The sequence below is a fragment of the Gopherus flavomarginatus genome, chromosome 9 (genome assembly GCF_025201925.1).
Source record: "Gopherus flavomarginatus isolate rGopFla2 chromosome 9, rGopFla2.mat.asm, whole genome shotgun sequence".
Lineage (NCBI taxonomy): Eukaryota > Metazoa > Chordata > Testudines > Testudinidae > Gopherus > Gopherus flavomarginatus.
In genome coordinates, this window is record NC_066625.1 from 9,905,733 (window position 1) to 9,918,323 (window position 12,591).

At 41.6% G+C, this 12,591-nt stretch overlaps 1 protein-coding gene across 1 annotated transcript in view; it reads right to left on the reverse strand.

Annotated features, from left to right (window-relative positions):
- Positions 1 to 4,451: 4,451 nt before the first annotated feature.
- Positions 4,452 to 12,591, reverse strand: part of FOXK1 (forkhead box K1) — a 67,226-nt gene continuing 59,086 nt past the window's right edge. The window contains exons 8-9 of the mRNA XM_050966567.1: positions 11,829 to 12,053; positions 4,452 to 9,193 (exon numbers count right to left, since the gene is read on the reverse strand). Of these exons, the coding sequence (XP_050822524.1) occupies positions 8,976 to 9,193; positions 11,829 to 12,053 (443 nt within the window). The 3' untranslated portion in view covers positions 4,452 to 8,975. The remainder of the gene's footprint in view (positions 9,194 to 11,828; positions 12,054 to 12,591) is intronic.

The window sequence follows — 12,591 nt, forward strand, 5'->3', positions numbered from 1 at the left end:
CTTCAGGAAGAAGAAACACAGCGGTTTCTTTCACTGCCCACAGCACCATGGCTACTCCCTTTTGAACAACCTTCAGCCCAAATGACCCTCCCAAGAAAATCAACCACCAGATGCTGATACCAGCAGAAATCTAGGAAAAGCTTGTATTCTAGGTCCTCACAGAAATGCAGTGAAATATTAGCGAGAGACCTCACAGAAGCCACTTTTTTCTGGCTCCCTAATGCTATGAGTAACCTTGGTAAGGCCAAAATAAGTCAAAATTCATCTCAAAGCAAGTCCAATAACCTCAGTGGAGATATGCTAGCAATGAATTTGGCACACTCAGGAAAGGGAAAGGAGGAATTCTAATTGCATGCATATTTTTATTAGATATATTTTATCTAAGAGAGCCTACGCCTCAGGCTGGTGGGAGGAGGAGCATCAAAGAATGAGACAGGCTGCACCACCTCCGAATACCATAGCAGCCAGCCACAAAGCAGCACTTAAGTTTGTCAAGAGCATGTTTCCTTCTTGACTGCAGGTTTTGTGCAGAGATTCAAATGCAGATGTTTGGGGAGTGGGAATCAAAGAGAAAGAAGAGATGGGTAGAAAAAATATGCCACACACACACATATACCACACTGACTGATTAGCCTAGTATCCTACATCGTTGTCTTTGGGGAGGTAATATCCTATACTACACAAGATGCTAAAGTGACCAGCCGGGGGAACCTCCATTCTTGGGGGATCCCAATTCTAAACTTTTTGGTAATTCAAAGCAGATGGGAAAACTGAACATGATGCAGATAAAGCTCACCTTTCTGCCAGCCTACTTCATTTCCAATTTATGTGGAGGTGTTTCCATTATGTACAGGGCAGGATGAGAATGTGTAAGGATCTTGGGGCCTGGTTTTCTCAAACCATGGCTGGGAGACAGCTTGAATCCCTTTCATTCTCTAATTCTTATTAGTGCCATTTGGGGTCTTCCCTGCCAATAGAACAGCTTGTGCTGCTGCTACAGAGTTTCCCAGTATTGTGCCAGAAGTGAGACTCATCCCAGAGGGAGAGCGGACTCCTAAACTGGCCCTTGTGCCCCATAAGCGGAATGAATCTGTGGGCTCAAGCTACACCTCTGCAGGCAGCTCCCCACTCTGTACTAAAATAGGGATATCATTCTACAAGAATTAGCGCCTGCAGTTGGAATTTACTAATATGTCTACGTAAAGTACCATTTACACTCTTAACCAAAGGGAATAGTCATGGACCATTATTTTTTATATATATACACACACCACACAAATAAATAAAATTTATACTTACATAGATCTAAATTAATACTCTGAAAAAAGTATTTTTAAAAGGGTTGTTTCTTAGATGTCATTCTCCTTGTGAAGTGCCACTTTGGAAACTGGGGAGTGGATTCAGCACAACAGCCCTCTTAGGCCCTAGCTCATGAGCTATAGTGGTAAGTAAAGTCTATAGTTCCATAGCTGTAAGGAAACATCCTGCCATTCATGCTGAAAGGTCTCATACAGTGTAGTTAAAAATGAAATAGCACCCAAAAAGAGGATTTGTATTTGTCATCTTTTTATCTTCGATAAATAGTCAAATTTTTAAAAAATAAATAAATTAAAAACGGTGCTCCTGGCAAGAGTCCAAAGCCTGCCCAAGTTTATTCACCCCACAGCAAATGTTTACAGCCACATTACAACACCGTGGAAAAAAACAAACAAACCAGAATCTTAATGGAAAAACATCATCATGGCCAGATGTTTGCTACTACTAGTGGTGCTAGGAGCATATGATGCAACACCCACACACACATTATCCTGAATATAACCCACCTACTGAAGAGAATGACTTTTGACCTAACCAGAAACAGTCACTAGACAGCTATGTTTAATGGGGGGAACTTCCCTGTAAAGTCACAGCAACATTTTGGTCAGCATGAGGCTATGCAAATGTTTTAAGATCTTGTATGTACAAAGAAGTGTGCGTCTCATCCCTAGTAGCTCAGCAAATCTCACACTAGACAATCTTGTAATCAGATTTCCTGCAGCACAACACTCTTCAGATGGCTTCACTGCATTTTACACAGTACAGCAGTAGTGTATGCTAGAGATACAGCAGCTTTAAAAGGAATTTTTTTTTTTTTTTACTCAAACAAAAAAGTCACACAACTGATTTATTTTGTCCAACTGCAGCAACAAGTGTTGAGCATAGTCTTCCCACAAACAGACCTTTCAACCAGGGCATATAAATGAGCATTTAGGTCAGAGGCTCACTGAAATTGAATTAAACAACTGCAGAAGAAAAAACTGTGTTGGGGAGAGCAGAAATGGGAGATGGCTCATGCCCTGGATGCCAACAAAGAAAGATTGTTGCTGAATGTTCAAGAACATTCGCAAAGCAAAGGATCAATATGCTGCATTATAATGGCAAATCTACAAAGCTGGTCATGTCTCTTTTACAGACTGGTTCTTAATGCCCAACTCCAGTTTATTAGCAGCAGGATTAAGAAACCTAGGAGAATTCAATTAAATAAAAAAGGCTCCTAGTATATATATTATATATATATAAAAATCTAATGTAAAGCTGCACATAGAACTGAAGCCACTATTTGATTAAACAAGCCAAGGCATGGCGTAAGCATTTCTAAAGCTGGCCAAGGTACCCAACACTGCTTCCTGGTCATCACACCGCAAGCCAGAACAGCTCAGCAGAGGGACAAGGCAGAGTCCATCTGCACAACTGACACTGTCAGAACCTTTACAATTCCCTATGATGCAACTCTCAACTATCCAGCATAGTTTGTTGCCTGGGACACTGCATATCAGACAAAGATGTGAACAATCCCCACCTGAGGATGTAATCATTCAAACACAGGGCTGGGTTTAAATGAGCAGCTTCTGGTCACAAAGAAAAATAGGCAAAAGTTAAAACCAGATCTATTTATAATTTAATTCCTTTCACTATATCTGCCATCTAACTTCCATGGACATAGCTATGGCAGAAAGTTCTTTTCTTCCGTTTTCCTCGCATTCTAATATTCAGGTACATGCTACAGTACATCAACGGTGCTAAGGGTCTCCTTGGGGGAAAAAACTCCCATGAACTCAGAGGTAACGCTATAGCTCCAGCCTGAACATGTCCAGTTGACCTAGTGAACAATGTTCCACATCACACTACATGCCAGTTAAGGTCAGCAGCTCTCACTTCGGTAGATTTGAGTCCCCAACCTTAAAATGATTTAATAATGAAATAGTAAAATAAAGAAAAGGGTTGTGGAAGCGGACTCTGAATTGCAGTTGTCTCTCTAGGTCACTCCATACATGCATTGAGGAGTCGGGCATCTAATTGGGGTACGTGCAAAATCAAATTAACAGTTGCTACTCATATTCAGTAGTTTATTAGATAATGTACTAACTGGCAGCTAATTTCTAAAAGACAAAAAATTGAAACACGGCAGAATTTTATTATAAGCTGGTCAACATGATCCCTGTCCAAGTCCCCCTCAAAGCCTGTGGTTCCCAAATGTGTTATCATTTAGTCTTCTCCCAGCCTTGTGTTGCACAGCGTTCAATGTAAGCGCTCTGTCTTCACCAAAGACTAAACATGCTGCCCCCTACAGCTCGCCCAGTCTCTCTGGCCCAGAAAAATGGGACTGAGCTAGAGCCATGAACTTTGCTCCTGCATATGGGCAGCGTGATGGACTATCACTGAATCAGACCAAATTGACAACACTTTGAAAGGGTCCCTATATCAGATCAAATTCACCCCAATATGGGCATTTTGCTTTTACAAATACGCTTTTACAAAGCCAAGATCAAGAGAAACGTGAATTTACAATAATACCAGTGGACTAAAACCAAGAACAATCCCTTGCAGTGTTTGCAACTCAGGCATCACGTTAGTAGTGCATTTGTGAAAGGAGCTATAAACTGCCTAGAAATCAAAGTAAAACTGATTCATCTCTCATCACTGTCCAAGCTCAGAAAAATGCAAAAAGGAAACAGTGAAAAGTCACTAGATTTAATTTTTTTTTTCAGTTTTAGATTATCCCAAGGTATGGGTTATAGCAGATAAAGGAACTTACAAAAAAAAAAAGTATGGTACAACCTCCATTAGTCAAATATTGTGAGAGATGCTCAATAATTTCAGATAACGGAAGTTTTGGGGAAAATCATCAAGGGTTTTTTCAATACAATTAATAGATGAAGGGGGATATGACCCTGTTCTGGACAATTGGGAGTTTCAGATAATCAAACTTAAATGTTCCTTCAGTTGAAGACCTTACTCTGTATCCTTATCCCAGCTGTTTCCATAGTCATTTATAAATACTCAAGAGAGAAAGCCTCTCTAATACTAATACCCTGTGTAGAACGTGTGGTGTGGCTTAACTAGTAACTGGAAAGAACAAGAAAAAACGGGCTGAAATGCAAACAGACTTTTTAAAAGTTTCAACAGAAAAATTCATTTAATTTTTTTTAATGTTGCAACCTTACACAAAAATTAGTAGCTCCCACTTTCAAATAGAAAGGGGAGTTTAAAAGGCAGATACAGTTTTTTGTATGATTCCTGGGAATTCTTTGGGGATAACATTTTCTTAGTTTCAAGTCAATCACTAAAACATATTCAATATCATTCTGCAAAGGTAACCCAAGTATGGGAGGTCACATTCAAGTACGCCAGAATGTAGGAGCACCTTCACATAGACAGACGGGGGTGGGGGGGAGACAATGAAATGGCCACTTGTAATTCAAATGACCTTGGAGTTGCGCTGGATTCCATCTCCAAGGATACCTGCTGAAGCCAAGGGACAGCACAGTTATCACAGTCATCTGAAAAGCAACAGAGATTTGGTGCGAAAATGTAGAATTCATGGGATTAGGCCTGGGCCTGACAGTCACTAGCAACAAACCACCCCAAAAGGAGAGGTTGTTAAAAGAAAAGAGAGAGCATCCGTTGTTTTCAATACAGCATCAGTTGGAGTGTGCAGGGAAAATACTCTCCAATGAAATCACTTTAAACTAGAAAAGAAGAGTCAACAAGCCTCAAACTCAGATATGGATTCAGTCCATCTTATCACCAAACATTTCCAGGCCGAGTTTTGCATTCCAATAACCAAGAACACCACAACTCTTTTCCTCCATATTGGTTATACCCCATCAGCTGAGTGTGGACTATGATTAGTAACACAAAGGGGAAAAGACAGCAAGAGAGAGGATCACCACTACAAGAATTTAGGTTATCAATACATATTTCATTTAGAAATTATAGCTATGAAGTTGCAAGCATGGAATGGTGGATAACTTTATCACTACTAACTGAACAGCAGACACAGATAGGGACGTGATGGAAATAATGACTATTTTAGTTATTGATTTCTTAAGTTTGTTTACAAACTGGATGTTAATAGATGGCTATTCCAATCCAATACGATTTGTTTTAATAAAGCTGGATATTTTTCTAAACTTAGTTTTTAGTGTGTGTAAACAGGACAAATTTATCTTACTCATGCATTTAAGTTTCCCTTTTTACTTACTTACTTATAAAGGGTTGAAAAAGCATGTAACAGGGAAGAAAACTTGCTTCTGGCTTTGCAACAATCTTGCTTTGGCAGGGATGGATTAGATAACATATTAGGTTATTTCAATCGCCAATACCTATAATTTGCCCTTTTTAAGAGGAAATTCTGCAGAGGAATTTTCATTAGTAACTGCAGTGTTTTAGCTGAGCAGCTTTCTAGAACTGGCAGCATGCTAGAGAACCACTCGAGAGGCCTGACAGTAGGTATAAATACTCTTATCAGCTGCTGCAAATAAGGAAGGAGAACACTTTTCCATAGGCTCTACAGGATTTGGGGTAAGAAGTGCTATTTTTCCTAGTGTGGATCCAACACTAGCCAAGCGCCAACTAAAAGGCTGGCAAAGAAGGGTTAATTCATAAGTGGCATGGCTGCTTCCTAGAATGGAAAGTGAATGCACCAGACTGGTGAGGGATGAGGCAGAAAACACTGCTTGGATAAACTAAAGATTCTGGGGTTTTACAGGTTCACTGGTTCCACTTGCAACTGGTGATAAGTACACTCTATTATCTTCAACTAGCAACTTGGCCAGCAGGTGTCCTGAGCCACAAAGGAGAGGCTGGAAAACGTTACACTGCCCTGAATGCTGGAGGGGCAAATATGTCCACTTTAAAATCTATAATCTATAACCCAACAACTGATCTGTGGAAACACTCACCTGCTGTAAGTCTACAAGTCTCCATTGATTTCAATGGATCTATGATTTAAGGCAGCTTATGGTATGGTCCTATTTATGCACATTTTCAAGGAGAAGCAATGCAAACAATATTTTTCATTTGTCAGTCATCCAGCATTTGCTCACCTGACCTGTTACAAGACTTAAAAAGCCTGTCTTAAACAAAGGATTCCCAGGCTTATAGTTCTTTCTGGGGGTTTGCTGAAATTCAAAGTACCATTCACGTGATGTTACTGACTGGCTGTAGGGACACAAACAAATTGTGCTGCACTCTCATCACTGTGCTCTATTTCTGAGTCTCTGCTAATAGTCTCCTCTTAGCATCATGGCTTTGAGCAAACCGTTACATCAGCTGACTACTGTCAAAAAACCAGATTTAGCCACCAAGAATAGGTGCAAAGTTGCTGATTGGCCGACTGCGACTATTAGGCAAATTACAACAGCCGCCGCTAGATTTCAGAAATCAATTAAATGCACTAAAATCCAGATAATCTGTCCACTCACTGCCACCAACGTACAGATAAATTAGAATGGTCAAGCTGTAGATGCACTGCTGTCTTCAAGGCTGTCTGTTCCTCTCAAGGTGTAACCCTAAACCATGTCCCCCAGGAATTTTCTCCTCTTTTGGAAACCAAAAAATTTGTTTTTGCTCAGCTTTCATACAGAAAGTGAATCTCAGTCACAGGGAACAGGACTTGGCAAAGAGAAAGGAAACCTAGAAGAGAAGTAGTGTCGCCTGTTTACAGTTAGCCATTACTACTACATTTGTCTCCTCCCTAAAATGCTAGAAGAAATGAATCAGCTCTGCTCTGCTCCTTATCACCTGTGAACTGCCACGTGTACAGCATATGAATGGTCTCATTTGCTCTATCTTGAGGAAATCCGTCCCATTAAAAAGTTCCACACTGAGCTTGCTGCTCACTGCACTCTGCTCCATAACAGCATTGTCAGTTTGGATTTAACAGCAAGATGACAACACTGCACTGCATCAGTGGACGCAGAAAGGACAGACAGATCCCTAGAAAGAAGACACATGCTCCATCATTGCTAGCTTACTTTTCTCATTTCTCAAGCTATCAGGATCTTTAAGTTCAGAAATGTCTTTGGTGTTTAGACAGAAGATAGCAGAAGGGGTTGTATAATAAAAACTACAACCGATTAACTGGAGGCTGAAAGAGGGTCATTCTGCACAGCATCTACTCCCCAACTACTTCAGGTGTCTCAGAAATCTGTAGGGATACTGGGTCTGCACTGAACTTTTTAGTACATTATGAAAAGAACATGATTTAATCCAACTGCTGAATTAAAAACAAATATATGTTTAAAAGGAAATTATCTTGACTACTGGCCAGTCCCAAATGCAATTGACTCCTGGTCCTTTGTCTAACTATATCATTGGGAGGCACGGGGTGGAGAGCAAAGGAAAACCTCAAAAGCCTGTTTTAAAAACAGCAGTTGCCAGTTTTCATGTAGAAAATGTGAGGCCTCTGTTCTTTCGGTTTGCATTAGTTTATGAGATTCATTCTCAAATACTGTCTTTAATCCTCACTGCCCCTCACCCCTGAAATTTACACTCACTGTCTCAGCTTCACACCATGGGACACCTGCTGAAATCCACTTCCAAGTTTCAATCTGGTGCTGGACTGTTGACCTTAAGCCATTTGGTCTTCAGGCCAGAGGGTCGTACTGCCAGAAAGGACTGACACAACCACTGATGCAGAAGGCTAACCATATGCCCCTTGGGTTCACAGGAAAGGTGATGGTAGTTTCATTCTAGGATGTTATGAATAAACCATACTGCCCCAGAAGCAGGGGGACATATGAACAACTAGAAAACCAAATATATACAGAACCTTTCAAAGATGCCCTCTCTCACATGTTCAGTCACTATGATTTTCTGCTGTGAATTCAGAAGCGGATGATGAATAACTGAGAAATCAGTGAGAGGACAACCCACCCCTTTTTGTTTTTTTTTTCTTTTCTTTAAAAGAAATAGATTAATGCTGCTCGTCCATCTTCTCACTTTCCCTCAAAGGGAATGGACAGAAACCACATTTTGAAGATCCATCTGGCTGAGCCCTGTAGCTCCCCCTCCCAAATCTCCATATAAACAAACATGGATATATGGATCTTTTGCAGGAGTGGGTTTGTTTAAAAAAAAAAAACACAACTGCCTTTCCCCCCCGTTTGGTATCACGTTACTTTAATGCTGTTCCTACGAGAAGCTGCACCCATCCTTCTAAATCTTCTTGGGTGGCCCTTTTCAATGGTCATATGTTTTGAAGCTCCGAGAGGCAGAATAGCAAGCCATCAGAGATGATCAGCCTTCTTCCCAGAGAGCAGATGTACGTGTGATACATTCCTTTAGATGCTGAACTGTAACTCCCATCCCAAAGGGAAGGAGATTTAAAAAAAAATAAATCCCAGCAGTCATACAATCAGTTGTCTGTATTTTTTTTTTTTTAATCTAAAAAGAGGAAAAATATCCCATAAGTAAAGGCAGAACTGAGTTCCAGGTACAGGTAGTTGGGAGGATTTTTCTCTTTCTTTTTGGCACCTCGAGATTCTAAGAACTGTTGTTGACCTGCCCTTTAAATATAATTTTAAAAAGAGCTCGTAATTCTCTAAATTTCAAGCTGTTGTTACAGTTGTGGTTTTTCTTTTCTTTGAAAACTGCTTTCGAGGCTCATGCCACTGCCCCACCTATATTCCTACTATCCTCCCACCGATTCGTCATTCACTGGTTGCCTGTCCTTGCGGTGCTGTGGATGTGATGACTCCAGTTTGAGCCTGGACTGCTCCGCTGGGCTCTTCCATCCGGGGTTTTTTTACATCTGGCTCACCCGAGGGTGCTGCAGGGTCTTCAGTTGCTGCCTCGCATATCCGGCTGACCACAACGGGAGTGGATGAGCTAGCCTGGGCTGCAAGGAGTTGTAGCGGATTTGTGAGAGCTGGGAAGTGGGAGAGGAAAAAAAAAAGATTTAATTCAGCGAAAAATCTAAACAACAACATTTGCAGGTCTAGAAAAGACAGAAGTAAATCATACTGGAGATATGCAACTGTCATCTTCAGATGTGCTTTACAAACATTAACGAACTTTTTCTGAATTTAACTCCTATGTGAATTTAAGAGCATTAATTCTTGCTCTTCCCTAGCACCTTCCATTGAAAGTTCTCAAAATGCTTTACACATCATTTCATAAATAAACCTGAACACCAATGAGCTAAGGAATTGTCTCCAGCTGGGAAAGCTCCTACTCTTGTGTTTTAACCCCTAACTCATAACTGAAAAATTCTGCATCCATGGACTATGAGACTGAAGCTCAGTACTTACTGCATGGAGCACCACAATCAAAAGCTTCTCCCAAGCTGCCATACCGGCATGCCTTAAGTCTGACCTGGACGGACCACTGCTAGGCGCATGTGGGTAGTTTAGTCTCCATGGCCCATTCAGAGCTGGGCGCCTCTACTGAGATTGCCAACAAGAAAGCCAATGCCCTGTCTACTGGGAACTGGATTACAACCAGAATATTAATGTGGGAGGTAGATGAGTATTATATCGATTTTACAGATGAGAAACTGAGGCAAAGAGGTTAAATGACTTACCTCAGGCCACAGAGGGAGTCCCTGTCAGAGCTGAGATTAGAACCCAGGAGTTCCTGGCTCCCTGCCCTGTTCTTCAAGAACTAGGCAAAAACTCTCACAATAGTAAAGAAATGGGAAATAAGGTAACCCTACTTTCAGTTTACAAAGTCTCAAGAGTTCTGTTATTGAGTAGAAATTACTTCAGTTTAAAGTCACAGCAACAGAATATGCTTATACCTTAGCAAAAGTGTAAAATAGCTTCACAGTGATAAAGACGGCCAAATCGTGAGGGACATCAACATGGTAAGAGTTAACAATACAGGAGTGTCCACTGCTAGCAGCACAAAAAAGGAGCACAGGGATAAGTAGTAATGGAAGCAGAACAATGTCCTTCAGAGTCCAGTAAACTACACTAGGCAATTGAGAAGAATGCCATGCACCGGTAAGGTCAAGAGGATGAGAAAAGAGAAGACTGTCAGGGTTGGATGAGAGAAACCCACTGACCACTATTCAGAAAAGCCATGTCAGTTTTCTAAGAGGAGAAAACCCCCGACTGGGAAACAAATGTTAAAAACCGAGACAGCCTAAGGGAAGAAACTATGTTTTTCAGCTGTGCATAGTGAACTTCGTCAGAAAGATACAAGCTCTGCATCCTCTGCAGAGAGAATCTAGCACCACTTAAACTGGAAAGCTGTGGTGTCATCGGAAGGATTCTAATCACATCTGATTACAAAAAAGAGTAAGACGAATTTTAGTGATTTCGAGTGCCTTAAACATAAATGAAGAATAATTAGCAATCAAATGTCCTACTCTGCATCAGTCTCATGCTACTGCAGGATAATATCAGCTCCATTTATTTATCCATCTATTCTTATTTAGCAGTTTTATATCTCTAAGTCGTTACAACTACTCATTTACCTTGTCCAGTAATGGAAAAATGTAAACTAGGCAGAACTTTGATGGGAAAGGTTTTAATTAAAGAAAAAAAAAGAAAGTGATGGGAAGCCTTCATCCAGCAGTGGACTAAAACAAAAAAAATCACTCATAGGACAACCCAAAAGACGCTGTAACAAAGCCAACACAAATTCAGACAAAGTCTTCCGCTCTGACTGCCCGTAAGAGTCAGGGTGGAGGTGCTGGGACTCTTCTGATTTCACAAGAAGGGAAGGCAATAACTCGAAGTGCTAGGGTTCTGCCACCACCAGTCATTACCCTGTCATTGCCTAACCTGATCTTAAAAATGTTCAAAACACCCGTCAGGGATGGTCTAGCTAATACTTAGACTTGTCTTGAGTGCATGGGACTGGACTAGAAGACCTCTCAAAGTCCCTTCCAGTCCTACAGTTCTATGGTTCTATGTTGTTAAAGATGGTAGAGCTTTTTCCCCCACAGAGGCAAATGACCAGAACTGGAGGTGGAAGAGAAAGAACGGAGCAAGGACTTAGAGCACTAAAGCTGGGGGAGAAAAACTTTTCTTATTTAGTGGTGCAAAATGTTGCACAATACACATCTTGCACACACATTTCAAACTGGATGTATGGGGAAACTTGTATGTCAGGACCTATGTGTAGTATAACTGTAGAGTTTGCAGTGCATGTGAAACAACATCAGGTGATCGAGTGCACAGCCATAGAGGAAAGCCAGGGCCAGCTTTAGGAAGTGTGGGGCCCAATTCGAACAGTTTTGATGGGGCCCCGGCAGGGATGACTAAAAAAAAAAAAAATTAAAAAAACGTAAAAAAAACACGTGGGGCTTGTACTCAGAGTCTTCAGCGGCACTTCGGCGGCGGGTCCTTCACTCGCTCCAGGTCTTCGGCGGCACTGAAGGACCCGCCACCAAACTGCCTCCGAAGACCCGGGGCGGCACCAGGTGAGTAAAAATTAAAAAGTCGCCTCTAGCCAGGGAAAGGAATCTCACTGGACGTGGGGCCCTCTTAGGTGCGGGGCCCGGTTCGGGGGAATTGGTGGAATAGGCCTAAAGCCGGCCCTGAGGAAAGCCATACCATAAGCACTGCCGGTGATGCTGTTGGTGGGGATGGCATGCTTCCCATTTTGTGTCACTGCCCGAACAGGCAGTTGGTGTTGTCCAATGGTCACTGGAGTTGCCTGCTGAAGGATGGTAACAGTTTGTCCTGGGACACCTTGAGCCATCTGACTGGCAACTGTTTGGATGACTCGACTGGCAGTGGGTATTGTGGCAAACGCAATTGTTGGTTTCTCATCCATGCCTGTTTGGACATTAAACAGAAAGGAGAATCATTCACCGTGAGCAGGCTTCAGTTTCATTAATATGCTAGCAATAATACAGACCCCCAAGATTAGACAAAATGAAAATACCCAAGCACAGACAGCCGAAGTATTTGGATACAACTAAATCATTTGCGTTTGATAAATCCCACAGATCAGTATCTCATGGGAATGAGAACATCATTTCTCAGGTCAGTGCAGCAGAGTATCAGAGTAACACATTTGGGCTCCAAAATAAGAAGAGGTTGAGGACATGGCTGACTGGTATGGACCTGACCCTGGGAGATGTGAAGTACCCAGAAATCTTTATGCAGGATCTGGCTCTCCAAGGAACACTTTCTGTGGGCCAACTGACACAACGGGATCAGCACCCAGAAGGCAGTGTTTCACTCACCTAGCTCATAAGAGGAAGAACACTGCAATCAGCAATCTAAAAATGGGGAAGGGTTACTACCTATGAGGAACAAATGGTTATTCAAGATACCCAGCCATGATTTTTCAGTAACTCCACAAGTTTTC